The 27,747-nt window shown below is 38.5% G+C and overlaps 3 protein-coding genes across 6 annotated transcripts; 1 reads left to right on the forward strand and 2 right to left on the reverse strand.

Annotated features, from left to right (window-relative positions):
* Positions 1 to 4,238: 4,238 nt before the first annotated feature.
* On the reverse strand, positions 4,239 to 4,904 carry LOC107585349 (carbohydrate sulfotransferase 3-like). The gene has a single exon (XM_016272351.1). The coding sequence runs from the start codon at positions 4,902 to 4,904 to the stop codon at positions 4,239 to 4,241; it is 666 nt and encodes a 221-aa protein (XP_016127837.1).
* A 1,778-nt stretch (positions 4,905 to 6,682) lies between these two features.
* LOC107585362 (carbohydrate sulfotransferase 3-like) lies at positions 6,683 to 8,046 on the reverse strand. The gene is made up of 2 exons (XM_016272363.1): positions 7,967 to 8,046; positions 6,683 to 7,862 (listed from the first exon to the last, which is right to left on the reverse strand). Exons 1-2 carry the CDS (start codon positions 8,044 to 8,046, stop codon positions 6,683 to 6,685), a joined length of 1,260 nt encoding a protein of 419 aa, XP_016127849.1.
* Positions 8,047 to 14,912: 6,866 nt separating this feature from the next.
* On the forward strand, positions 14,913 to 27,733 carry LOC107585311 (cadherin-related family member 1-like). Of its 4 annotated transcripts, none has more exons than XM_016272282.1 (18): positions 14,913 to 15,158; positions 15,315 to 15,320; positions 15,659 to 15,754; positions 16,065 to 16,210; positions 16,298 to 16,348; positions 16,431 to 16,520; positions 16,685 to 16,771; positions 16,902 to 17,021; positions 17,174 to 17,317; positions 17,962 to 18,040; positions 18,169 to 18,269; positions 18,548 to 18,751; positions 19,342 to 19,494; positions 19,968 to 20,132; positions 21,742 to 21,809; positions 23,454 to 23,682; positions 23,769 to 24,023; positions 24,334 to 25,249. In XM_016272282.1, exons 1-18 carry the CDS (start codon positions 15,098 to 15,100, stop codon positions 24,526 to 24,528), a joined length of 2,250 nt encoding a protein of 749 aa, XP_016127768.1. In that variant the 5' UTR covers positions 14,913 to 15,097; the 3' UTR covers positions 24,529 to 25,249. The 4 variants fall into 4 exon arrangements, with proteins under 4 accessions (XP_016127768.1, XP_016127765.1, XP_016127766.1 ...); XM_016272279.1 differs by having other exon boundaries at positions 14,914 to 15,158; positions 25,162 to 27,733; XM_016272280.1 differs by lacking the exon at positions 15,315 to 15,320 and having other exon boundaries at positions 14,914 to 15,158; positions 25,162 to 27,733.
* Positions 27,734 to 27,747: the final 14 nt, after the last annotated feature.

Here is a 27,747-nt window from a genome sequence, read left to right on the forward strand (position 1 = left end):
AAAATTATGTGTGCAGAGAAAACGCTCCGGTTACTAACGTAACCTCGGTTCCCTGAGATAAGGGAATGAGCATTGCGTTGACATACTTATGGGGAAACTGTTTACTCTGATACTGAAGTTTGTGTAGCTGCACGAAACCAATTGCTCTTCAATTCGTCAAAAGGGCGTCAGAATCTTTCAACTGAAGCGACTGTAATCGATTCGCATGCAGCCTCATAGCACGGCAGCCTACGCAATGCTCGTTCCCTTATCTTAGAGAACCAAGGTTACGTTGGTAATCGGAGCGTTCCCTTTAAAATGGTCTCTCCTGTTGCGTTGACACGCTTATGGGGAACTCGTCCAATAGCGCCATGCTATAAGCAAGTGCAGAACGAAGCCGCACTGTGAGCCCAGCCCTGGAGCACTCATACTGAGGGCTCCTGTAAGCATGAGCCATTAATGAGACCCAAGCCGTTTAGGCTAAGGACAACATAACATAACCCTCTCCACTTACAAAGGGTATTAGGTAGAATTAAATTAAGCAGAAAAAAATCTGTGCCTGCAGGGCAGGGACATCCAAGTTATAAAACCTGGTGAAGGTAGATGGCGACAACCAGGCGGTGGCCGCACAAATATCACCAATAGAAATCCCGCTGGACCAAGCCCAGGAAGAGGCCATTCCTCTGGTGGAGTGGGCCCTCACATCTATAGGGCACTGCAACCCTGCAAGCCCGGATGCTATAGCCTTGGCTAAGCCAAGAGAGAATGATTCGCCATAATGGCTGCCACACACACTTTGAGCGTGGAAGGGGTGCGCGCCTTATCCAGCATCTCTTGTAGAAAGGTTAGCACGTGGGACACTTCTCAAGAGGACGGGTCCTTGTTCCATGCTGCACACTAGTCAGAGAAGACTGACCATTTAAGGGCATAAAGACAACATGTAGATGGAGCTCTAGCCTCAAAAATTGTATTAGTTACACTCGTAGGGAACTGCAAAGACAAAGGGCTGCCGATAGCAACTAAATCAACTCAGGGAACCACATCTGATTCCTCCAGATTCAGGCCACCAGGAGGACTGAGCATCTGACTTCACTGACCCGTCTGATGACCTGAGGAAGCAGGGCAATCGGGAAGAAGGCGTACAGGCGTACAAAGTAGATTGGGCAGTGAAAATTGTCTTCTGAGGTGAAGAGGTCCACCTCTGCCCTCCTGAAGACAGACCAAATCATTTGAACCATTTGGGGATGTAGTCTCCATTCTCCTGGATTTACATTGTCCCTGGACAGCATGTCTGGCCCCTGGTTCAGTCTGCCCGGCACATGAACTGCTCTCAGTTCTATAAAAGGAGGTGTCGAGCCAACCTGTGAAGGAAGCGTGACCTGAGACCACCTTGGTGATTGATAAAGGCTACCACCGTCATGTTGTCAGAACAGACCAGGATGTGGTGCCCCCTTAAGGCCGGTAGGAAGGTTTTTAGGGGCAGAAAAAAAGCCATCATCTCGAGGTAGTTGATGCTTAAGTGCTGCTCCTGGTTTGACCAGGAGCCGGACACCGGTCTGCCCTCGTGCAGAGCTCCCCAACCCGAGTTGGAGGCATCTGTCATGACCATCTTCCTTCTGGTGGTCAGTCCCAATGGGACGCCTGATTGAAACAGGTGAGAGGTTTTCCAAGGGGCCATGGCTCTGATGCAACGGTGGGTTACCCTGAAATGAAAACGTCCCAGGAGCCAAGCGTGGGATGGGACATGGGCATTGAGCCAGTACTGAAGGGGCCACATGTTGAGCAGGCCCAGAGGAATCACAGAGGAGGCTGCCGACATGAGGCCAAGCATCCTCTGGAAAGCCCTGAGGGGATGTGAAGTCCCTAATTTGAATGACGCCGCTAGTCGCTGAACAGTCAGGGAGCATTCCGGCGTAATCCATGCCCACATTTGGGCAGAATCGATAACTGCCCCCAGAAAGACCACTCACTGGCTGGGAGACAAGGAGCTCTTGGCTAAATTGATTCTCAACCCAAGGCGCTCCAAGTGGCTGAGCAGCGACCTGTGAGTGATGAGTTCCCGTTCTGACCTGGCTAAAACAAGCCAGTTGTCGGATTCTCATCTGTCTCAGAGGGGAAAGAGCGATCAAGAATGGGTCTGAGCCCGCCATCTGTCTTGGGAACGAGGAAATAACGGCTGTAAAAACTTGACTCGCTGTTCGCTAGAGAAATCATTTCCACAGCACCATTTTGCAAGCAGTGTTTGTACTTCAGACCGGAGAACATGAGCATTGTTGTCCCGCACCGAAGTCTGAATAATGCCTCTGAAGCGAGTAACCTTGTTCCATGGTTTTTAAAACCCAACTTGACACATCCGGGATAGATTTCCAAGCCTGAAGCCGGATGACAAGTGATTCTAGTTTTTCGAATGGTAGTTCACCACATGGGGGTGGGGAACTGACATTCATGGTAATGAGGAGAGGAGAAATGCTCTTTTGAGTATGTGGGTCTGCTATCACAGTGTTAATTTGCTTGAGCACAGATGTGCAGCGACCTATTCCAGAGGTGGGAGCTTGCTATTACCTATTTCTTCAGTGCTGTCAACAGTGGTGAGAGCGGTGGAAGTAGAGTGATTAACGCACCGAGTAGGAGCCACGCCACATCCTGGTGAGTTCCTCATGAACTGCCAGCAGGAACGGAGCGGGCCGTTGGCAGGAGGAATGAGGACAGCATCCCTTCAGGTACCACTTGTCAAGAAGGCCGTGGGTGGGCTTTTGCGGAGCCGACCAAGCCAAGCCAATATCCTCTACAGCCCTAGTTAGAAGGCGGATCAGCTCGCTGGGCCGTGTTGTCTGCGTCAGAGGCGGAGTTTCGGGCTTCATTAAAGAAGGCGATCCGCAGGCGGAGAAGGACAAGACTCATGATCTAGCAGTGAGAGCCTGCCATCTCAGTGAGCACAGCCTCTGCATGGGTGCTGCCCAGACAGGCAACACACTCACTGTGTCCATCTGCATCCCCTGCACGAGCCACACTCACGGCATGACATTTGCAACAACATCGCTGGAAATTTGCTCAGAAATTTGCTCTTAGATGTGCCAGATGGCCGCACGGAAAGGCTTTTGGCTTCTTCCGCTGCCGGGGGCTCCTTCTCAGCAGGCTGAGCTGAGCTTCTGGCTTGCAGAGTCAGTAAGGAGATGATCTTCGTCGCTGAAGGAGAAAAATTCTGACAAAATGGCACTCAGAGCCAATTAATATAGAGGTCGGCTCCTCTCCGTTTGGTGGGCTGAAGCGCCATTGGTTCATGCAGCTACACGAACGTGAACAATTCAGGCTTCAGTATCAGAGTAATCAGGAGCTTCCCCATAAGCATGTCAACGCAACGGGAGAGACAGTTCGAAAGGCAATATCACTGTTCCCAGTCTCTAATATTTTGAGAATGTCCGTGTAGATTTCATATGTCATGCTCTCATATAAGGCTTCATGTGTTTCCTAACAATAATTCACAAAGTCATTCTAAAAATAAAATGTGTAATGTTTGAAATAGCTTTGGCATTAGGGCTTTAGCTGAAACTAAATGCCAGCCAGCTATTTTAAGAATGCTATGCTTTTCAAAAGTCTACCATTAATCTAGCCAGAGAACACTGGAGGTTGCAGAGTGGTGTTCCTAAAGAAACTGGTGCTGCTTTTTCTCTTGTTTACTACGCCTGCATGGTCAAAGAGTAGATGCTCTTGGAAAAAAATACTGTTTTCCTCAATATTTTGCTGTTGCTGTTGAGTATTTCGATCCATATTTATATGTGACAAACAATATAGGCACTAGAAATGACAGTTGAGTCATTTAAACTTTTTATGAAGAATAAAATGAGTTATTCTAATTAAATTGCTATTAACTTTAGTGAAAGTTTATAAGCATAAACTTGTGTACATTTTAATTTTCCAACATTTACTTGTCATATTCTGTTTTTGTGTTTTTAAAAAGTTAAAAATATTAAACAGATTTAAAAATGTGCATGGACAAAGGTCTATTCTGCACTTCAGTTTTTTTTAGAGAATGCCACAATTGTACTCCGGGATCACAGCTGGCTGTCAAAAGCTGCCTTTTATACTGACTGCCTCTTCACACAGTGGACGTTTTTTCTCAGTTAATATCTGGTAATATCCAGACACATTAATATATATAGTTGGGCTGTTGGCCAGACACATTAATATATATAGTTGTGTATATATACTGTATATACATATCCAGTAACAATGTATGCATCAATAAATGTAATCTATGCCTAAATAAATTGTTTTTGTTCAAGCAAACTAAAAGATCTGTCCAATAGTGTCTGTTCACTGTCAACAAACCTATACCCAAAAAGTTTCATGGTCGGTCCACAAACTTTCTGTACAACTTGGGCCAGTTTGAATGGTATACTAAGCCGCCATTTCTCCACCTGTTCTGAAGAGTTTTTTTGGGTGGAATACACGCCACTTGCTTCGGTTGATGAATGCGTGTTTTTGAGAATCCAATCTCGTGCTTGTGTCATCATTGGAATCCCTGTGAAATTGTACATTTCTGCTGCTTTCTGCATGGGGTACCTGGCTATATCCTCGTAACGTACTAGCATATAACGGTTTTTCAGCCATTTCGGCTGACTTAAGCCCAACTCGGCAGAGATGCGGATATTGTTACAGTTTCCTTCAAGACGTTTGACCTCTTCGTCCTCTATAGGAACATCCCCATTCACAGCCCAACTTTTCCAGTTCTGGTACTTTCTGGCAAAGGCCACCATCCTTGATGCAAGGATAGCTCGAGGGTCTCTAACCAGCTGAATGAGTTTGATATCCAACCGAGGGTCCTCTACTAGAGAACGAAGTGTGTCTAATTGTCGGACCCTCACTGTTTTGATCACCCTGTCGAATGGTAGTTCACCACATGGGGGTGGGGAACTGACATTCATGGTAATGAGGAGAGGAGAAATGCTCTTTTGAGTATGTGGGTCTGCTATCACAGTGTTAATTTGCTTGAGCACAGATGTGCAGCGACCTATTCCAGAGGTGGGAGCTTGCTATTACCTATTTCTTCAGTGCTGTCAACAGTGGTGAGAGCGGTGGAAGTAGAGTGATTAACGCACCGAGTAGGAGCCACGCCACATCCTGGTGAGTTCCTCATGAACTGCCAGCAGGAACGGAGCGGGCCGTTGGCAGGAGGAATGAGGACAGCATCCCTTCAGGTACCACTTGTCAAGAAGGCCGTGGGTGGGCTTTTGCGGAGCCGACCAAGCCAAGCCAATATCCTCTACAGCCCTAGTTAGAAGGCGGATCAGCTCGCTGGGCCGTGTTGTCTGCGTCAGAGGCGGAGTTTCGGGCTTCATTAAAGAAGGCGATCCGCAGGCGGAGAAGGACAAGACTCATGATCTAGCAGTGAGAGCCTGCCATCTCAGTGAGCACAGCCTCTGCATGGGTGCTGCCCAGACAGGCAACACACTCACTGTGTCCATCTGCATCCCCTGCACGAGCCACACTCACGGCATGACATTTGCAACAACATCGCTGGAAATTTGCTCAGAAATTTGCTCTTAGATGTGCCAGATGGCCGCACGGAAAGGCTTTTGGCTTCTTCCGCTGCCGGGGGCTCCTTCTCAGCAGGCTGAGCTGAGCTTCTGGCTTGCAGAGTCAGTAAGGAGATGATCTTCGTCGCTGAAGGAGAAAAATTCTGACAAAATGGCACTCAGAGCCAATTAATATAGAGGTCGGCTCCTCTCCGTTTGGTGGGCTGAAGCGCCATTGGTTCATGCAGCTACACGAACGTGAACAATTCAGGCTTCAGTATCAGAGTAATCAGGAGCTTCCCCATAAGCATGTCAACGCAACGGGAGAGACAGTTCGAAAGGCAATATCACTGTTCCCAGTCTCTAATATTTTGAGAATGTCCGTGTAGATTTCATATGTCATGCTCTCATATAAGGCTTCATGTGTTTCCTAACAATAATTCACAAAGTCATTCTAAAAATAAAATGTGTAATGTTTGAAATAGCTTTGGCATTAGGGCTTTAGCTGAAACTAAATGCCAGCCAGCTATTTTAAGAATGCTATGCTTTTCAAAAGTCTACCATTAATCTAGCCAGAGAACACTGGAGGTTGCAGAGTGGTGTTCCTAAAGAAACTGGTGCTGCTTTTTCTCTTGTTTACTACGCCTGCATGGTCAAAGAGTAGATGCTCTTGGAAAAAAATACTGTTTTCCTCAATATTTTGCTGTTGCTGTTGAGTATTTCGATCCATATTTATATGTGACAAACAATATAGGCACTAGAAATGACAGTTGAGTCATTTAAACTTTTTATGAAGAATAAAATGAGTTATTCTAATTAAATTGCTATTAACTTTAGTGAAAGTTTATAAGCATAAACTTGTGTACATTTTAATTTTCCAACATTTACTTGTCATATTCTGTTTTTGTGTTTTTAAAAAGTTAAAAATATTAAACAGATTTAAAAATGTGCATGGACAAAGGTCTATTCTGCACTTCAGTTTTTTTTAGAGAATGCCACAATTGTACTCCGGGATCACAGCTGGCTGTCAAAAGCTGCCTTTTATACTGACTGCCTCTTCACACAGTGGACGTTTTTTCTCAGTTAATATCTGGTAATATCCAGACACATTAATATATATAGTTGTGTATATATACTGTATATACATATCCAGTAACAATGTATGCATCAATAAATGTAATCTATGCCTAAATAAATTGTTTTTGTTCAAGCAAACTAAAAGATCTGTCCAATAGTGTCTGTTCACTGTCAACAAACCTATACCCAAAAAGTTTCATGGTCGGTCCACAAACTTTCTGTACAACTTGGGCCAGTTTGAATGGTATACTAAGCCGCCATTTCTCCACCTGTTCTGAAGAGTTTTTTTGGGTGGAATACACGCCACTTGCTTCGGTTGATGAATGCGTGTTTTTGAGAATCCAATCTCGTGCTTGTGTCATCATTGGAATCCCTGTGAAATTGTACATTTCTGCTGCTTTCTGCATGGGGTACCTGGCTATATCCTCGTAACGTACTAGCATATAACGGTTTTTCAGCCATTTCGGCTGACTTAAGCCCAACTCGGCAGAGATGCGGATATTGTTACAGTTTCCTTCAAGACGTTTGACCTCTTCGTCCTCTATAGGAACATCCCCATTCACAGCCCAACTTTTCCAGTTCTGGTACTTTCTGGCAAAGGCCACCATCCTTGATGCAAGGATAGCTCGAGGGTCTCTAACCAGCTGAATGAGTTTGATATCCAACCGAGGGTCCTCTACTAGAGAACGAAGTGTGTCTAATTGTCGGACCCTCACTGTTTTGATCACCCTGTGCTGTTTTCCTAGGCAGACCTCTGACGCCAAGGTCAGATTGAGAGGCCCGCAGCGTCTTGTCTTGCAGTGGTACCTCTCAAAAACATCTTTTACAACCGGAGAGCAGACTTGCTCCTCGCACAGGGCCTTGCTGGACTCTCTGCGGAACAGGGCAGGGGTGACGTGGTCCTGAGGAGGAGGGCTGATGAAGTGCTCCAACATGGAAAAGTTACACAAAAAGAGATGCTGTAGGACATCCCTGTACACCCAAACAGAAGTACTGGTATTTGTGCCACTCGAGCCAATCGATAGCATTCTCTCCACATGCCAGAGTGGCTCAAAGAGGTAAAACATGTTGCCACCCTGTTGGTTGAAGAACTCGCCCACGAAGGAAGATCCTGTACGAGTGGTAGCCATCAAGAGGATGTGCTTTCGGCCTGCCTGAATGCCGTTCTCAGCAAACATGTCCTCTGGATAGGAACCATTGTCGTCCATTAGTACCAGAGCGCTTGAAGCATTGTAGGGCACTGGAGGCTCCGTCTGTGGGCTCCGTCTAAGTGTCAGCTTGTCTGAGACCCTGTATATTTTAAAACGAAGTAAAATTTACATTTTAAAAATCCATTTCAATAAATATTTGTATTTTTGGGGTGGCATATTTTTAGATAATCCAAAAATTCTCACCTTGAAATAATGTTGTTTTCTTTTTCAATGATGACAAGTGCCACAATGCAGATAATGATGACTGCATACTTGTTCCTCATTCTCAAATTAACTTTGATATAGGAAATGCCTCCACAGACTGCAAATTAGGCACTGCTGCCAACTGTTTTGGGTTCATCTCATGTCAGAAACTAGGTCTACAATTCATCTGCAATAAACAAAATCAAGACAAGAGTTTTCGCACCATTTCCACACAGACATAAAACTCACTAACACACCAGCCCTATGTATTGATTCCAAGTGGTGACATATTTATACCGTTTGGCACAGGGTATTATAAGCAGACACAGACAATTTCAGCTTTGTTCCCAAACAAGCGGCCTGCACTGTCATCACCTGTCCAGTAATTCCACTAATGTGGAATGATGAGAGATGATGAGGTCCACAGAACACAGCGTCTCTCTTTGGTAACTGCTTACTGTGGATCATGATGAATCATCGAAAAGTAGCACTTTTTTTATGATTAAATATATTATTATATAATATTATTATACAAAGTATTTACATTGCTGTTCAAAAGTATGGAGTCAGATAGGTTATTTTTTCAATATTTTAGGAAGAAGTCTCAAATGCTCACCAAGGCTGCATTTATATGATCAAAAACAGTAATATTTTAAAATATTATTACAATTTTAAATACATGTTTTCTATTTTGATATATTTTAAAATTTAATTTATTCCTGTTATGGCAAAGTTGAATTTTCAGCAGCTATTACTATAGTCTTCAGTGTCACATGATCCTTCAGAAATTATTCTAATATGATGATTTGGTTTTAAAAAGTTGTGCTGGTTAATATTTTTGTGGAAACTGTAATAAAAAAAAAGTCAGTACCCTTCAATGAATATCAAGTACAAAAGAACAGCAAAGGACCAGCATTTATTTGAAATATAAATTTTTTTAACATTATAATTACCTTTATTGTCACTTTTTATCAATTTAATGCATTCTTGCTGGATAAAAGTATTTATTTCTTGTAAATAAAAAAGCTTACTGACCCCAAATTTTGAACAGTAGTCTATTTTAATAACTGTAATTATTAAATATAGAAATAAAAATTACCAAAATATTTATTTTAAATGTTAAATATTTTAAGTGATAAAAATGTAATCAGAATGAGACTGGAGTGATTTTCAAGCTTCACCACAAAAATAAAATAAAATAAAAGTAAACTCATAGATCCTAACTTAGTAGCTAATGGTTCTGCCTCTATAACCCACAGTCAGAAGGAAATTACATTTCCTATTGCAGCAAGTTTGTAATGCTTTCATTAAATCTTGGAAGCCACATGGTGTGGGCAGAGTTTTGTTTGTTTGACAAGGAACCGTTTTCATTTTATGAGAGTTAAGTATACAGTTTGTAATGAACAATTGGGTCAGTGTCCTCTAAACATTGTTTCAAATCATCTGTTGTAGCATTTCTTTAATATACAACATTTCCATCCATCTTAGGAAAGCTACACTGATACATTGGTCTGCCCTTTCACCAAGGTTTCAGGACCTCTGAATTCCACAAGCCATTTGTTCACTGTAGCCATGTGTTGTCGAGGAAGTTTTTGTTTACATGTTTAAATAAACCCTTGTTTTGAGGTTATAAGAATTTCATCTGATTTTTTTCTTAACCAAAGTTATATCACTAGATTTAAAACTCTAAATAGTTAGAGATTTGAATACAGAGGTTTAAATAGGCTAATGTCTGTTTTAAGGAAAGTATTAATGCATATAGCCTATAACAGACTCTTTATTGAGTATAAAAGCTCCTGTTTCCTAAGGAAAATGGTACAGGAACAACACCATTACAACACTACAAATACATTGGCCTGTTGTGTTGGAACTAAACCAGTAGCTTTAGGGCATGTTTGACCACAGATAACCCCACCGAATGGCTGAGGTAGGTGAGCTGCCATAACCCGATGTAACTCTATTCTGGGCTGTCGTTTACTAGCAATAACGCATTGTGTTACCTTCACAGCAAGGCAAACACTGGGTGACAGGGGTTAATCTGGACAATATCGAGACCACATCTGTGCAAATAAACCTACCAGACCTCTGCCAGACAGTGAATTATGAATGTGATACTTTCCTAAATTATGTTAAAAACGCAAAGAGAGCCAGTGCAATATTGTAGTCGTAAAATAAGATGTGTACCAGTGGGAAAACTAGGTGCTAGTATGAAAACTAGTCATAGGTAAATGCCATGCAAATTGTCTGTAAAAAGAGTAGCATTTAGGATATGACCATTTTCGAGCCGTCAAGGAATGATAGTGTGCAATCTAAGTATAAATATAAACCAATTATGTGGGCTTATTATGCCATAGCCGTCAAACTGTCAGGCATGGGGGTTGAGCTGAGATCTTTCCATATTCAAAAACCACTGAAGCATTTGACAAATCTGATGATCTGCTCAAGCAGAAATGGACATCACTCTGTTCATTATTCCCATACAAATTACATTAGTGGCTTATATTACAGCCTTATAGATGTGTTAGAAAAATGCTTAAATAATCCTACTGTAGCAGTGTTTGGGTTTATTTTTCATTGTGTAAAAAAATACTTTGATTTGATTTGTTCCCCAGAGATGGAAGATACACATCAGTAGCTTGTTAAAATAAACTACAGTGCATCTGATGCTTTCAGTCTTGTCTGTGACATATGGTCAATCATTTTAAACCTTTGGGAGAGCACCACTTTTTATCCATGAGTATTACAAGGATATAATCTAGTGACATTTTCTGTCAGAAAACATGACACAGGAAGTAAGTTAGCATGGGTATCAGAGAGGTGTGTGCAGTCTGGGGCGAAAGAGCATGTTTCATCCTTGTGTTTTTGTCTTGTTTCATTACGGAGTGCTTTGCGGTTCAGCAGTGCGTGATGGCACCTTCTGGGAGATAGGCAGTGTTTAGCTTGAGTTCTTCTATATGAGATAAATCCACTATCACTAGTGACAGGCTTGCTTGTGCTGCCTGGGCCCACGAGTTGCAGCTGCTGCAGCAGCGGTGGAGGAGGGGAGCAGGAACAGGGGGTGTATTTGTCATGGACATATCACAAAATGTAAACCTTGAAGAGACGTGGCACCAAATGGCTTCTCTCACACACACACACACATAGTAAGGCCACACCATGACTTTCACTTGCTGTTTTGAACTAATCAAAGTGAACTAACAGGAGATTGAGTGTGATGACACCAATCTAACAGCTAATTACTAGGAAATATATAGCAACATGAAAGTTGCATTAAAAAAAAAACTTTAATTTCTGCATTAAATGTTCATATCAGTTCAAAGTGGTGGTTAAGTCACAATTTGCAGCAAGAAATTCATTGCTTTTTTTTAACCACTTTAAATTTCATTAATGGTTAAGAAAATTTGGATGAAAATCATATAATGGATGTAAGTAAAGATGTGTTTCTAGTTTTTGTTTTCAAAAAATATAGACAAATTAAAAATAATTCTGTACTATGACTATAATCATAAATCTTTTAGATTAGTGTTTAGATTAAATTACATTTTTGTCCACATCACAGATTTATATGAAGCTGTGATATTTTATGAAATAACAAGTCAGCTAACTTTAAGTCACAGTCATTTTATCTCAAGGCTTAATGCTTTCTTGTATGAAGAATGATAGCTAGATAGATAGATAGATAGATAGATAGATAGATAGATAGATAGATAGATAGATAGATAGATAGATAGATAGATAGATAGATAGATAGATCTATTGTTCAGTGTGGGGTAAATAAAAAGACAAACTCAAAGATTACTATTGTAATGTTGCAGTGAAAGTATTTACAGAACTTAGGCAGAGGTGAAAGTTAATACTCTGCGACTGTGGTCAAATAAAAATAACATCGACTTATAGCAGCTAGATTGAATGAAATCTTACTTACAGACTGAACGGGTCTCCAGTAGTTCATCTGGAGCATCCTGAATGATTGCGTCTGGTACACGTTGTTCCTGTGCGTATATAGCCTATGTGAAGACTCCGAGTGCTTCTTATTTACTTAAAAACGCTAATTAGCCTACACTGAAACGTTCATATTTCATAATACGGACTTCGTACCCTGTTATTTCCAAGAACAAAAGGAGATCACTCATTGTTAAGAAAGTTCCAACTTAGACATTTTTGCTGGAACTCATATGTCGAAGGGTCCTAAAGTTATTTCCAGATTCTCACGGCATTGAAGAAAGACTTTTATTAATGTATCTCCATTTGCGCTTTTCTCCGGTGCAGCATGCTGGAAAACGTGCCCATTACTCGGCGGTCTCCAAGTTTGGGCTATCCTTGGATACACGTCACGTGGTCAAGTAAGACCCCCTCCACCCCTCTCTCAGTGTGAGTGTTCACAGGGGCTTTTCTGTTTGAGGAGGGCCCTGGGACACTCTAACGTGGATTCTTTCATCCCCCTTTTGCAGTGGGGAGTCGAGGGGTCTGAAATCTAGGATAAAACACGCTGCGTTAGTTTACGGAGACCTAACTCGTTCACTCACTGAATGAATAATGGGGCGAAACTTGTCTGTGCGAATTACGACGCACCTTACGTCCCTTTAAAAAATAGCCGACCTTCGTAATCATGGTTATCCAATAAGTTATCACAGTTATTGTTGAAGTGTAAACCATAAATGTTTATTGGATCTTTTTTAAAACAGTGTAAAGAAGTGTATTTCTGTTATTTATTTATTTAGATGACTGCTGGAAGTCATTAATCAGTTTTAATGTAGGCTAACTTGTGATGTCCAGATTGATTTTTCGTTGTTTCGTGTACATTTTGTGTATGTTTGATGTGATGCTGTTGTGCACCGAATGGGATCACTAAAATAAATAGACTGTTTAAGTATTTTCGTTCCAGCGGTGCTCCGAAGGAGAACCTCGAAACGTTCAGCATTCACGTTTTGTAACCACGTGGGGGCGGTGATGTACAGTGTTACTGACAATAACGAACTACAATGACATAAAATATTCACATGAAATATTCACATTCCCAGAGCATCTGTTGTTGAATAGCCAAATTATACTGCAGTTGTAGCATATAGACTATACTAATAGCTACTGCCAAGCTGGGTCTTATCAAACCACTGTAACTGAAGCTGTGTTTGAGGTACTGTTCTTATCTTATTTAAACTGAGGTTATAGCTATTTGTCTGCAATTTTATTTATAGCTTAAAAATAGAATCACGTTTGTTTACATCAACAACATGTTGGTAATAGGAGAAACATGAGAAAAAAATGATTGGGTTGGAAGACCATGTAAAAGCTTAAACTCTGAGCTAGAATACATAATATATTTTCAGATGAACTGAAGTTTGCAAGATTAAAATGACCCTAATATGTTGATGACCCCAACATTACATCCATTCCAGACCTTATTTGTAATCCAAGAAGTAACATCAAACATGTGGATTAAAGATTTCACATCTTTATATATTTAATAGTTGTTGAAACTGGGATTTCAATTATTACATTTGAGTTTGTTTTCCTAATTGTTCCAATTTAGCCACATATGCATTGCAAATGAATTCAGATATTTCATAAATATTGAGTTGTTTAAATGAAATTTACTGTAGTAATTATATTTTGCTGTTTATTTTGCATAAAATAGCACTGTTATCATTGAAAATCAATAAAGCAGACCCAGGATGTCATTTGAGGTTGAGGTTTGTAAACTTTTTTTCATGTCCCATTTTAAACCATGCCAGGATAATCACGATAAAAGCGATATCTAAGACCTTTTATAGTCATGTCAGAAACAGATTTAAGAAGATGATAATATTTTGCATAGGCTAAATGGCAAATCTGTCTGTCATTCAAGGTTTCTATTTTTTTCCCCACATAATCCACACTGCTGATGTATGACTGACGTACATGATCACAATATATAAGAAATTTCCAGGGTTAATATTACGATAAACTGGATTTTTTTTAACTACTTTCCCCCCCCCTCTGGTTGTAAAACCAAAAAGAAATGTGTTTTTTTTTTGCATTATTCATCAAATTATGTAGAAAAAGCAAGAACTTTGCAACAAATCTGGTAATCATAAGCATTATCAAGGCATCATTTTCACAGTCATATAAGGTCATTGATATGTCCAGATCTGCCAGAGTCCAGTGTTTTCTGTGGTGTACATGCAGAGACATTTCTAGCTTGTGTGTCCCTGTAGACTGGCCCTGAGCACTATTCGATGATGAAGGATTATTGTAGGTTAATCTGCTTGCCTGCCATCTGCCTGCTCCAAACAAATTAAACCTGAAAGCAAAGCCACACTCACAAATGTAGATGAAGGTAAATTGGCAGGTGTTTCCTTTTCTGATCCGCGCAGCTGCTCATCTGAGCAAAAAGTAATACAATCTATTTTTATCTATTTGATTGAATTTTTTAATTTATAGCTCTGAACGCTATATTTATACATATACATGTTTTCTACTAAATAATCCACATTAGCTGACTGTAAAATATTTTTTTAACATTAAACTTCAACTCTGACCATAATTTAATGTCAAAAAGCTCTAACGATAAAGGTTGTGAAAGAGTGAGATGGAGGCATTTGCTAATGCTGATGAGTATGAGATTACATAACTTTGTTTAAAATGTGACCTGGACATGCGCTCTGAAATATAAACTGGATTGTCAAAGAGATTAAGACGATTCATCCGCTAAAAGGCCTGTAAAAATTCTGTTGAATGCTTACAAACGTGCTATTCATTCATTCACAAAAAGATCATTTAAGTCTTACTCTTAAAATTGGGTGATTCTTTTCATAATATTTCATCAGTATTCATTGGTGATTGTTCCTTTGTAACAGAGATCCAGCATTCCGAATGTGGGATTTCAGTAGTACTATAACTAAGAAGAGTCTCTAACCTGTCAGGTCAGGTCAGGTGTGCTACTCATGAACCCCTCTAGTGGCCATTAGTTCCCATGCTGCGAAGATGGGCTTCTAAAAATGTGCTCAAGGGTTATGGTGTGTCATTGGATTAGGCTCTTAGCACCTGCCGTAGCTCTCCTCAGTCTGAAATAAACACCCTCAGAAGGACTCTGCCGTAGCTCTCTTCACTAGTGCGCTGTCTGGCCTGCTGTAACTGCTTTGCTTTGTTAGGATGAAGAATGATTTGGAAATTCAGTTTTCATCAGTTCTTCTGCTAGCACATTTCTGCTTTGGTATGTATTTATCAGCATGTTTGAATATGGATGTGGCTCAGGTGATTAAGAATTTATTTACTTGATTATGTTATACTGTTGACTAATGTGTACAATCTTGACCATTTTTATGTACTTCTTTGGTGTTTCTGTCTCATTTGCATTTCTGATTGACAGTAGGAGGAGAGCAAATAGCGACTTTGCTGAAAGAAAACTAAATCTAAATTTAGATATACATTTATGAAATGAATTTATCTATATAGTGAAATACCTTTGATAAACCAGGGGATATTGAAGCATTTATGACGTAAAACACCTGTAATCCTAGACAAGTAGATAGAGACAGTCATTAGTATTATTACATTATGACATGTGTGATCAACCTCATGTCAGAAAAAGGACAAATGGTGTAATAGGTACAGTTGTTGTACAGCACATGATGTCTTGTCCTTATAAGTTTGGTTATGTTACATTGTTAATTGCGGAATTTTATTCTGATATCTCATTATTGTTGTTTACAGCACAGACTGATTACGCACCATATTTCTATGATAATGGGCCTAACAGTAACAACGGTAATATGGCACTGTTAAATCTCTCAGAGGATACGCCAAAAGGTAAGGCAACATTTTTTTACCATCTGATTATATTGATTTCACTCTGGCTAGGTGTAAACAGTATTAACATGTCTGTTTTCCAAAGACCATGTGTCTTGAGCTTGGTGCAGGGTGGTGATTTTGCCCTTTGGCCTTTGTTGTTGATTGTGGTATATTGCTGAAAATTTTAATTATTAAATTTTTATATCTTATTGTAGATTATTTTAAGTCATCTTGAGGCCCCTAATTGAGAACCACTGCTGTAGAGGTCATTTTGACTGGTGTGAATTATAAAAGCACAGAAATAACTACTTACAAGTGTAAATTACAGGAACACAGATATATGTGCTTAATGGAACCGACCCAGAAGGCCAGCCAGTAAAGTATGGAATGACCTTTGAACCCGGATCCAAAGAATATTTTCGTGTTCATCCCAAATCTGGAGCAGTAACTCTAATAGATGAACTTGACAGAGAGGTAAATTTCAAAAAGGGTCAAGTTTTAAATGAGAAACGTTTAATTCTGAGAATACTACAGTGACACTACATCTTTTTATTTTCACAGGCACAAGATGAGATTGAAGTCTTTGTCAGTATCTCAGATGGCCTTAATAAAGTAAGTATTGTTACTTTATGAGTCTTACCCAGTGTATATGATGATCATTTGTGATCTTTCTAATGCTCTTGTGTCATGTCAGGTAGCTGAAAAGGTTTCAGTTTTTGTCATGGATGCCAATGATGAGAGACCACAGTTTCAGAACATGCCTTCCATTGTAGATGTGCCTGAGGTGAGGAATTATGTCTCTTGCTTTCTTAATTATTCTTCACTAGATCATTCAGGTTCCTATATAATATGTTTTGAAAAAAACCAGGCCATCAAAATGGTTTTGATTTGAAAGTGATCTGTATAAACAGGCTTGTTTGAAAACTGTATATGTGTGTGTGCGCACAGAACACTACATCTGGGAATAGCATCTACAAAGTGCAGGCAGTGGACAGAGACACTGGCTCAGGGGGATCAGTCACTTTCTTCCTCCAGGTAACTTCTGGCATCCAGCTGAGAAATCAAATCTGAACTAAAGGTCATATGAAAGCAGTGTATATCTTTTTTCTTTTGCCACCCTTATACAGAGTGACATTAGAATCTCTATGTTTGTTCTTAAATCCAGAGCAGTGAACCGAGCACAAAGTTTGCCATTGACCATCATAGTGGCATCTTGCGGATAAAACCAGGTGAAACCCTCGATTATGAGAAATCCCGCACACATTTCATCACTGTGGTGGCAAAGGTGAGAGGGAGTGATTTTGTTTTACTTTTCATACCATTTCAAGCTTACAGTATATCTTCCATTTCCAGCCTCGATCTGCTGTACCAATCATCATTTTAATCCTTTGGCTAATAGTATTTCTTGTATCATAATGAAATGTGAAATAACACTAGGATGGAGGCGGCATTTACAAGGGCAAGCACCAAGTGATGTCATCATCTGCCACTTTGACTATAAATGTGATTGACACTCAAGACACTCCTCCTGTGTTTGTTGGGACTCCTTACTTTGGTTATGTCTATGAGGTCTCCTCACCTGTGAGTATCCATCATAACACTACATCATATTTCCATGTGATTAAAAGTAATTCAAGTCAGCCTTTTACTCAGAATTCTCTTATGCTCACCAAGGCTGCATTTGTTTGATCAGTTTACAGTAAAAATTGAATATTGTGAAGTAGTATTACAATTTAAAATGGAAAACAGATGTACTTTTTAACATTATTTATTTGACAAAGAAACCTTTTGTAACATTGTTTTTAATTCATTTTTGATCAATCTAATTCTAATTATTGCTGAATAAAAGTATTAATTTCTTTTTAAAAAATGGTACATAGTAGAGGTTGCCATGTTACAGTTTGAACCTGCTAAAATATTTGTGGAGCAGCACGGATGTCTCATTCTATCTGAGCAGTTTCCAGCTTAAATCAGCTGGAAAAGACTATACTGATCTACTGCACACATGCTCTCAAGACATAATAGCTTATTCCCTACCAAATATCAAAGAAAAATTACAGTTGAATATAGTTTTCTAGAATCCATTCAGATATCTTCCCCTTATATAGCTATCTATCAACGTTAACTTTTGAGCTAATACAAAGCTTTGTCATATTCAGTTTTTACCAAAAATCAAACGGTGCCAACTTTACTGCTAATTGTCTAATATCTAATTTTGTCTATAGGGATCTGAGATATTTACAGTTTTTGCCAAAGATGGAGACATGGATAATCCAAATCCAATCATGTATTCAATAGATTCTGGTATGTATTTTTGGTTAATATGAAAAAGCATTTGTTTTGCACATTTGATGGCTGGAAAGGAATTTCATTATGATGTTTCAATTCCAATGTGGTCAAAACGTCAACAAATTCTCAATCTATTTATTAAGGAGCAGATGGTGTTTTTGCCATCAATAGAACCAGTGGATGTATCATTCTGAAGGTGAACCCAGCAGACCTGAGGAGAGAAGTCTATAATATTAAAGTCAAGGTAAAATCTCCAGCTTCTGTTTTTTTCTTGCATCAGATGTTTGATTACTAGACATTGCTGGCCCCCTGATCTCTGACTTGAGATAGAGCGTAAGCCAGTTTCAGGAATAAGCCAATTACTAAAATCTATCTCTGTCCATGGTATTTAGTATCTCTAAAATGTGCATCCTCATTACAAGAGTTTGTCAAGCTAATCAATGCAGTGTGGCTTTTTGCAACTGTCGGCTGGTATTAATGTATTTAGTTGTATTAATAATCAACAATATCTTCCTTTCTCAGGCTTCAGAGGTTAGTCCAGAAGTAAAACGCTTGGACTTTGCAGTCACCACAGTGACCATTCGGGTAGTGGATCTGAACAACCATCCACCCACATTCTTTGGAGAGAATGGACCACAGAATGTGTTTGAGTTAACTATGTATGAGCATCCTCCAGAGGGAGAGTTCCTGAGGGGCTTGAAAATAACAGTCAATGACTCCGACCAGGTGTGTATTTCTTTTTTTTCAGCAGGAGGTTACAGGCTTGTTATAGCTAAAATTAGTGCATGGATATTTACAGTATATACATTAGAAAGAAAATCTGGCTATCTGTCCCTCGTTTTAAGAGAATCTTATAAAAGCTGATTGAGTTGCAGTCATTTTGTAGTACAGATCAACCATTATTTAAAAATCAGCAAGGCGCCATTAGTTTAATGTATGTTGCATTAGAACTGAACCCTGCTCATAGAAAACATGGAAGTATGTTTTCTATGAGCAGGGTTCAGTTCTAATGCAACATTGTCATTTATGTTACATAAATGACAGGATGGCACCCAAAAAAGCAGTTGATCCCTTTTAAGCTTTTGTCATATTATGCAATATTGTTAGTTATTCAGCATTTAGACACATTGAGATGCAGAATTTATTACACACAAAAAGATCACATGGGTGCGCACAACTGCCAAAATGATTGTTATCCTGATGTTTACCATCCATTTAAAATAGCTTTGACCTATGCCAGTTAGAGTTGACTTATGCTTAATTCAATAGTTCAAAAGTTTTGTGTTACCAAACATGTTTATACTGTACATTTTCAGGGAACAAATGCAAAATTTCACCTCAGACTGGTGGGCCCAGGCCGCATGTTACGAGTGGTTCCTCAAACCGTCCTGAATGAAGCCCAAGTCACTGTCCTGGTAGAGGATTCTGCTGCAATGGATTTTGAGAAATCACAATTCCTGACATTTAAGGTAAATTGCAAAATAATTGTATGGGAATCATTTAAGAGAGCATTTATGTACTGTATATGCAGGATGTGCTCAATCCTGAATATATGGACAAATAATGAACCAACAAATGTGTTGCATATGCTATATGATACAGACATGCATGTTTGATTTTATGCTTTAATTGACTTTAAAGTGCAATAAAATGCTAAATTTCTTCTTCTTTATATCTTTTTTTTCTTTTTTATATGAACATGAAAATCGGCTTGTAAAAATAAAAATTACTTTTGCATTAAATGATAACCGAAATTAAGTCTTTCAAATAATTTCCTTAATTGTATCAGGTATAGGGACACAAATGAGACACAAATGGCCTGAGAATGACCCTACACAATTATACATACAGAAGTATTACTGTTAAATGAGTCCTCTATACATAGATTTCGATGATCATTATATGTTACCAGTTGCAGAAATGTTATGCTCATTGTTTCCAGCTCCTCGCTGTAGAGATTGACACCCCTGAGAGATTCAGTGCCACGGCAGACATAATCATTCATCTGCTAGACACCAATGATAATGCTCCCAAATTCTCCTCTGATTTTTACATCGCTCGGATTCCAGAAAATTCCCCCGGAGGATCCAGTGTTGTGTCTGTGACAGTGAGTACAGAACACTCTAGACATTATAAGCACAAAAAGATTAACATGTTTGTCATCCTCTCTAGACTGTTTTCTGTTACAGAAAAAAGACGCATTATTAATCTAAATATAACATTTAAAGGGGTTGGATCAGAATCCAAAATCATGCTCAGTATGTGAATGCTTGCTAAACGGTCTATGATGTAGTAAGCTGCCAGATGGCTATCATTTTCATTCAGTTGTGTAATGCTAAAACCCCAGATTTGAGCTTTAATAGACAAAAATATCATCATGATGTGGTCATTATAGCATTCATGTGGCAATAACATCACATCCCTTTTTTGAGTCAAATAAAAAAAATACAGTATGATACTGAACATGCTAAAATGTTTTATTTTAATTTTATATGAACAAACACATTATAGTGAATGTATTTTTTTTATTGCTTATCTAAAAAAAATAGAAGGCCATAATGGATCAAATTTAAATTTTTAAAAAGATTTATTCAGAAAAGCTGCATTACATTTATTAAAATCTGAATACTTTCCGTACCCACTGTATATATATCAGTGCTGTCAAACGATTAATCGCAATTAATCGCATCCAAAATAGGTTTTTGTTTACGTAATATTTGTGTGTGTACTGTGTATATTTATTATGTAAATATAAATACACACTCATACAGTATATATTTTGAAAATATTTACATGTATTTACATGTATATATTTATATTTATATAATTTATATTATATATAAATATATTTAATATACAAATATAATATATTTTTCTTAAATATATATGTGCATGTGTGTGTATTTAGATATACATAATAAATATACACACAGTACACACAAATATTACGTAAACAAAAACTTTTATTTTGGATGTATATATATATATATATAAAATAAATGCTGTTCTTTAATTCTTTAATCTATTAATCAAAAAATATATATCATGGTTTTCACCAGCAGCACAACTGTTTTCAACTATTAGAATATTAGATTGATTTCTGAAGGATCATGTAACACTGAAGACTGGAGTAATGGCTGCTGAAAATTCAGCTTTGCTATCACAGGAATAAATCACATTTTAAAATATTTAAATAGAAAACAGTTGTAATTGTGATCATATTTGACAATATTACTGTTTCTACTATATTTTTGATAAAATAAATGCAGCCTTGGTGAGAATAATATACTTAGGGAAAAAATCCTGAAAAAAAAAATGTCTGAATAAATTTCCTGAAAGTTATTCTCCACATCTAACCACTATGGAGGTATGATGCTAAACTTATCTATGTCATATCAGGGTCTAAACATGTCGCACTCCACCTTTCATCAGTAGATAGAGAGATTGAACCCTAGACACTTGCCACATGGGAGTTAGCCTCTTTCCAGGCTACAATCTATTAAATGACCTGCCAGATTTTGATCTTGGACATAAGAGCATGCTACAACCATGAGTACAAGGCAAATAATGATGTTGATTAACAAATCCCACATCGCTCCTTATGTTCTTCCTTTTGGCTCAAAACGTCATCTGTTCTGTTACGTAGATGTTGGCATTACAGTTATGTATGGGAACAGATGCCAGTCGATGATGTTTGCTCCTTATGCTCTCTGCAGGCCACAGATCCTGATTCTGGTCTTTGGGGTGTGGTCAAATACTCCATCTATGGCTCAGGAGCGGACCTGTGAGTAGCCTGCTCCCCTTTCATGTTTATTTCCCTTTTGTTTTCAGAGTGTGTGGTCTTTTTAAAGGCTAGAGTTCTGTAGAGATCTTACTGATGCAACGGCAGTTGAATGGAATAAGCCACATGAAAAAAAGCAGTCTCTTATGCAACATTATTAACGCCAAAACACAGACTATTTAGTGAGTGGGAGAACAGGAGGGATGTAAGCTCACCTCAGTTCATCACACACAGCCTACAGACACTAAAGCTAGACAGATTTCAACTTCCAATAACTTTTCATGTTGTTGTAAGACTAGCTGTACCCAAGAGGATCCGATTTTCTTTTCTTTTATTAGATTCCCAAGTCACTGCACAAATAACTGAAATATTCTTGCCGTCTTGGAAGAGGGTTCAGTCCTCCCACTGTTCTCGGCTCCTAATTTCAATAAATCCATCTCAAGCTTCCTAAACCCAGAGAGAGATTCATGATCTCTGGTAGTAGAATTCTTCATATTTTATAGAGCATAAACACATAAATACAAACCATATGAATGTGTAAATGATGGCTTGTTGGCAGAACAGTCATATTAAATCTTTGCGGTAAGCCTCCTTTCTCCTGCTGTTTAAACTTAATGTCTTGCACTCTTAAATAATGTCTTCACTCTCTCATTGGAATCTATTGACAGAATGACATGACGAATGACATTTATTTATACAGAATCAGTTGCAGAACAACAAAACTGAATTTCTGGAGCACTGAAAACAGTTACCTGGCCGTCCATCTTGTTTAATCCACTAATGGGATTTGGGCAGGAATTAGACTGTTCTCCTGCTCATATAAGAGCCTCACTTAAAGGTGCAGTACATCTTTTCTGCACCAAACAGAATGAAATATAGAAAATAATTAAAATTGTAACCAAAAATTGTTCCCAAAACTCCTCCATCTTTCATTGTTTGAACAAACAGGAAGTCCATGCTACTTTAGTCCAAGCTAATATTGGTTGCCATCATTGCTGTGTTGGGTTGGTTATTTATTTATTTATTGGGGGGAACGGACGTTAATGCTTTTATTTATCAAGGATGCATGAAATTGATCGGAAGTGTTTTACATTGTTTACAAAAGATTTCTATTTCAAATAAATGCTGTTCTTTTTATATATTTACTATGTTATTAATGTTTATTAAGCACCAAATCAGCATATTAGAATGATTTCTGAAGGATCATATGACGCTGAACACTGGAGTAATACATGCTGAAAATTCAGCCTTGACATCACAAGAATAAATTACATTTTAAAATATATTCTTGTAGGAAATAGCTGTTTCAAATTGTAATATTTTTTCACAACATTACTGTTTTTACTCTACTTTTTGATCAAATAAATGCAGCCTTGGTGAGCAAAAGTGTATATACACACATACACTTTTAAAATATATATACATATATAAAAAAAATTGTTTATATACAGTTGACTATATATAAGAATATGATATTTCATCCTGTTGACAATAAGTATTCATAACAGTTTTCAAATGGAGAGATTACCAGTGACTCATTTATATAGTGTTCTGAAAGCTTTATATCATGTTAACATCTCCCTGAACAACAAGCCCTGTGTAATAGTTCACTATAGAACTCATTTCCTGTCTTATATTATTATGCAGGTTTCTCATTCAGCCTGATTCTGGAATCATCTACACTCAGCCCTGGGTCAGTCTGGACGCCGAAGTCAAATCCAAGTATAACTTCTATGTGAAGGCCGAAGACACTGACGGAAAATACAGCCTTGCAGAAGTCTTTGTCACCATTATGGACCTCAATGACCATTCACCAGCATTTCATGAAAACTCTCTAGAGAAGACAATGGTGATTGGTGCACCAGTGAAAATAGAGGTTAGCTATATTCGTTGTATTGTGCTATATTTTCTGTTTGTTCTTCTAATAGAAGTTGTCAGTTGACTGTGTTTGATGATTTTTAGGCGATTGATGAAGATGCAGAAGAGCCCAATAATGTCATTGAATACTCCATCATGAAGTCTGACCCAGATGACATATTTGACATTGATGCAGACACGGGAGAAATAAAACTGAAGTCGTACATCAAGTCCATGGACATAGTCCAGAATATCACCAATCACAAAGACTGTACCTGGTCTGTGGTTGTTCAAGCCAAAGACAGAGGTTCACCATCCTTCAGCACCACTACGGTGGTTAAGATTGACATCACAGAAGCGGTAAGTGGGTCTTTATTATCAGTGCTTTTTTTTCTGAGAATCCTATAAATTTGAAATATGAAATTATTTATATATTGTATATGAAAATATGATTGCCATTCAAAACAACTTGAAACCTTCTCATTTATGCATTTTGACAGTCACATAGTTGCACATGTAAGCCAGAAAAACTATCAGAATATAACTATATCTTTTCAATGCAGACTAGAAAAATACATCTGAAACATGCACATGGACATTTTTAATCTGTATTGCGAGCAAACCTCATAGCAAACCTAGTATAAGTTTTGTGTTATTGTGTGCTTTACAGATCAAATCCAGAATGATTTCATACTTCTTGTGTCTGAGAACTCGGCCCTGGACTGTTTTCAGCATTTGTTTGAGCATTGTAGTCCTCGCCATCTGTCTGACCATTTTCATATCCACCATAATTTTCTGGAAATCTGTGAAAAAGTCCCGGGTCCAGCCACGAGGCAAGATCAGAAAGATTATTAGGAGGCTCTGACCATGAGACACTTTGACACAGACACCAATACTTAGGGTTTTCTTCTCTCTCTTTTTTTTCTCATCCTTCAATGATTTTATTGTTGTTTAAAGGCAAGTAAAAAGTCTGTAAAAGAGCACACAAGCACAGTTATAACATATTCTTTCAGAATAATAACTTTTATTCTGCATTTATGTGGCTCCAAACAATAGCCCGTTTCTTCATTCAGTCTTCCTCATGCAGTAGATGTTTTTGAGATGATAAAAATGAGGCTGCATGGTCTTAATTCTGGGTGCCTCATTCAACCCTTCTGATCTTGTCTTACTGTGCCTACCAGACTCTGTTGTAACATTCCAATCCATTTAGTCTTTAACAGAACTTCTAAATCTTCAAATTAATTCGAACATTACCACCAAATCAATTGTTATCAATCTGTTCTCAGCTTTCGAGGTGATATGCAGTGCTTTCTAACCCATACAGTATACTAAAGTATGCATTTGACACAAGTATGCTGTGTTGCCTGCAATTGCCTCTCTGGGAGTTGAGATGTTTATCTGTCTCTCTATTACCATGTGTCTGACCAAACAGCAAGAAGCCTATAGCACATCATCCTTGAGTCCTATGGACTTGATTTCTCTTTGTGCTCTTTTACAGACTCAACTCAGGGGACCTTTGACGTCCTTTTTAATGAAAAGTAGGGAAAATCCCTTGCAATTTATAGGCTTGATCAGTGGTGTCATTATAATCATGGTTTTTGTAACAGTCTTCATCTCTACTATTATATACGTGAGAAATGTAAAGTCCAACAAGATCCTACCCTCCTGTCGCATCATACGAAGGAAGTGTAAACCCCGAAGACTAGATGACTTCCAGCAACCGTTCAGAGAGGAACATTTTGGAGGTAAGTTTAGAAATGAGGATCTGGAGATCCCTACAGCAGACAATATCAACTGTAACAATAACGTCAAAGTGTGTTCTTATCGAGCCCCTCCGTCGCCTCCTAATGCCCCCGTCATGCCCCCACCGTTGCCAACTCACTATAGACACGGTGAACGGGGGTGGACGGTGCCTACAGTTTCTGCCTCAGTGGCCTCCAAGACAAAGAAAAGATCTCATAGGGGTAAAGACAATCCTGTCAACACAGCACTGGTTTCTGAACTCAAACTTAGACTGGAGCAGAAAAACATAGCAAACCGATACTGATGAAATGCATGTATAGAACTACCAGTGTTCAATGGAGAGAAGAGGTGTCCCTCTGCTAATTCTCTGTCATGTTTCTTCTGACAAAGGAGATTTCAGGCAAGATTTGAGCAAGGACAAAATCTCAGCAGGCCAGCTCTGGAAGCTTCTTACTGTACAGTATGTTTTCTAATGCGTGCAGAGTTTAGCTGGGATTGTAGGTTGAACCTAGTGAAAATGAGGGAAAGTGTCACTAGCCAAGACTAGCACCCTGCTAATCGGCATGCTAGGACTCTGTGTACTGCCCTCTTCTGGATGGAAAATAATCGGTTAATGTTTACTGTTTCTCAGACAGTTCATTCATACATACACGTACATTACCACAAAAGTGTTTGTTTTTTTTACTCTGGATAACTGGCAAGGAAAATGAATTATGCCTGTGAGTTTTTATTCTTCAAAATCATCTACTATATGATTTTTTGAAAGGGAATAGTTTATTCAGAAATACAATAGTGTCGCTGAGGCCAGTGAATAAATGCATTCTGATTCTCATACAATATCTTTTGGACCATGAAAGAACATTTACAATGCCAAATTCTGAACATTCATTTGCTGGTTTAATTTGATAAATGAATTTGACTGACCCCTGAAAATCACAAACAGATGCAATATAATTATTTGAGTAAATTGTCTTCCTATCCTTCAGTGAGGAAAACTAGTTACGTTATCAATTTGTGCAATGTTTCATTAATTTAATGTACCTTGTCAGCGTTTATGCAGTTCAGTTTTAAATGTCAAATAATTGTTGGAGTAATCTCTGTTTATATTCAACCTTTTGTAAATAAATTGATATTTCATTTAAATGTGTCATGTTTCATTTGTAGATGTTCATAGCACATGTTTAAGATAGTCCTGTACATTTTGTCATATGGGCTGATGTTGCAGTTGGTGACCTAAAGCTTTTTTCTCTTTATTTAAAATACAGATTTTAAAACCCAGATTTTATTTAGAGACTTTTTTTTTTTTACAAATTAAGTGAGTAATGTGACAACTCAAATTACAGAAACATACCATGTGCAGCTGTGATTTTAGCACGTGCTTGTTCTTGTTCTTGAGCTTAACATCATGTTCAGATTTGGTGGTGACATTAAGATTTGGAAGACAAATTATGAGTTGTCTTTCTCTGGCTTTTCCAAATCTCTAAACATGTGTTTAGACATTTAAAGACACATATGCACTGTATATTTTTAAGTGTGTGTGCTATTAAACTTTGGAAATGTTTATGATTCTTTCTTCTTTAAAGCACCTCTGCACATGAGACAAAATTGAGAGTGATGAGGAAAGTCTGTTTTCAGATAGTAAAAGCAGCACTGGGGGTAAAAGCACAAATTACATGGAATTATACCCTGTAGGAAGCAAGTAGGATTACTGGGTTTTTTAGAGAGGATTACAAACTTGCAAAGTGCACTGATGGGCAAGGATAAAAGAAAAACAGAACATTCAAACCAAGATGCGTACATTTTGACTAGTTGATTTTGGAGCCCTCTGGCTAAGGTCACGGAGATCTGGATGTAAAGTCAGAACACTCAAAGCTTAACACTGAAATACATGGCAAAGATTTGTTCTCTTTAAGCACTTTTCCAGTACCAACAGCATATCCATTAGAACTATTTACAAAACGTTCCATGCACGGATATCGGAGTATGGGTATCTAAGTATACCGTACTACGTAAAGAACTGTGCTCTGCTTCAGTGACGTAAAGTCTGCTGACTCACAATTGGTCGCTTGGTTTAGAAGCACCACAATGGCAAAAAAAGAGCGCAACTGTCAACAAGCCTGGATTGGTGCAGAACAGCACGATTCAGCCTGATGGTGGAAAAGCACTATTTGTAATTTCATGCATCTTCACAAATAAATCTCGAGGATGAAATTTAAAGCAGCATTTTAAAGCCTTGAATTGCACTGTCCATAATCTATCATACATCTAAATATGTGTGATATACATTTATATACATATCTCAAAATCAACTACAGAAACGTCTAGGTTACTTGTGTAACCC

This window comes from Sinocyclocheilus grahami, unplaced genomic scaffold (genome assembly GCF_001515645.1).
Source record: "Sinocyclocheilus grahami isolate Dianchi unplaced genomic scaffold, SAMN03320097.WGS_v1.1 scaffold69.1, whole genome shotgun sequence".
NCBI classification, from domain to species: domain Eukaryota; kingdom Metazoa; phylum Chordata; class Actinopteri; order Cypriniformes; family Cyprinidae; genus Sinocyclocheilus; species Sinocyclocheilus grahami.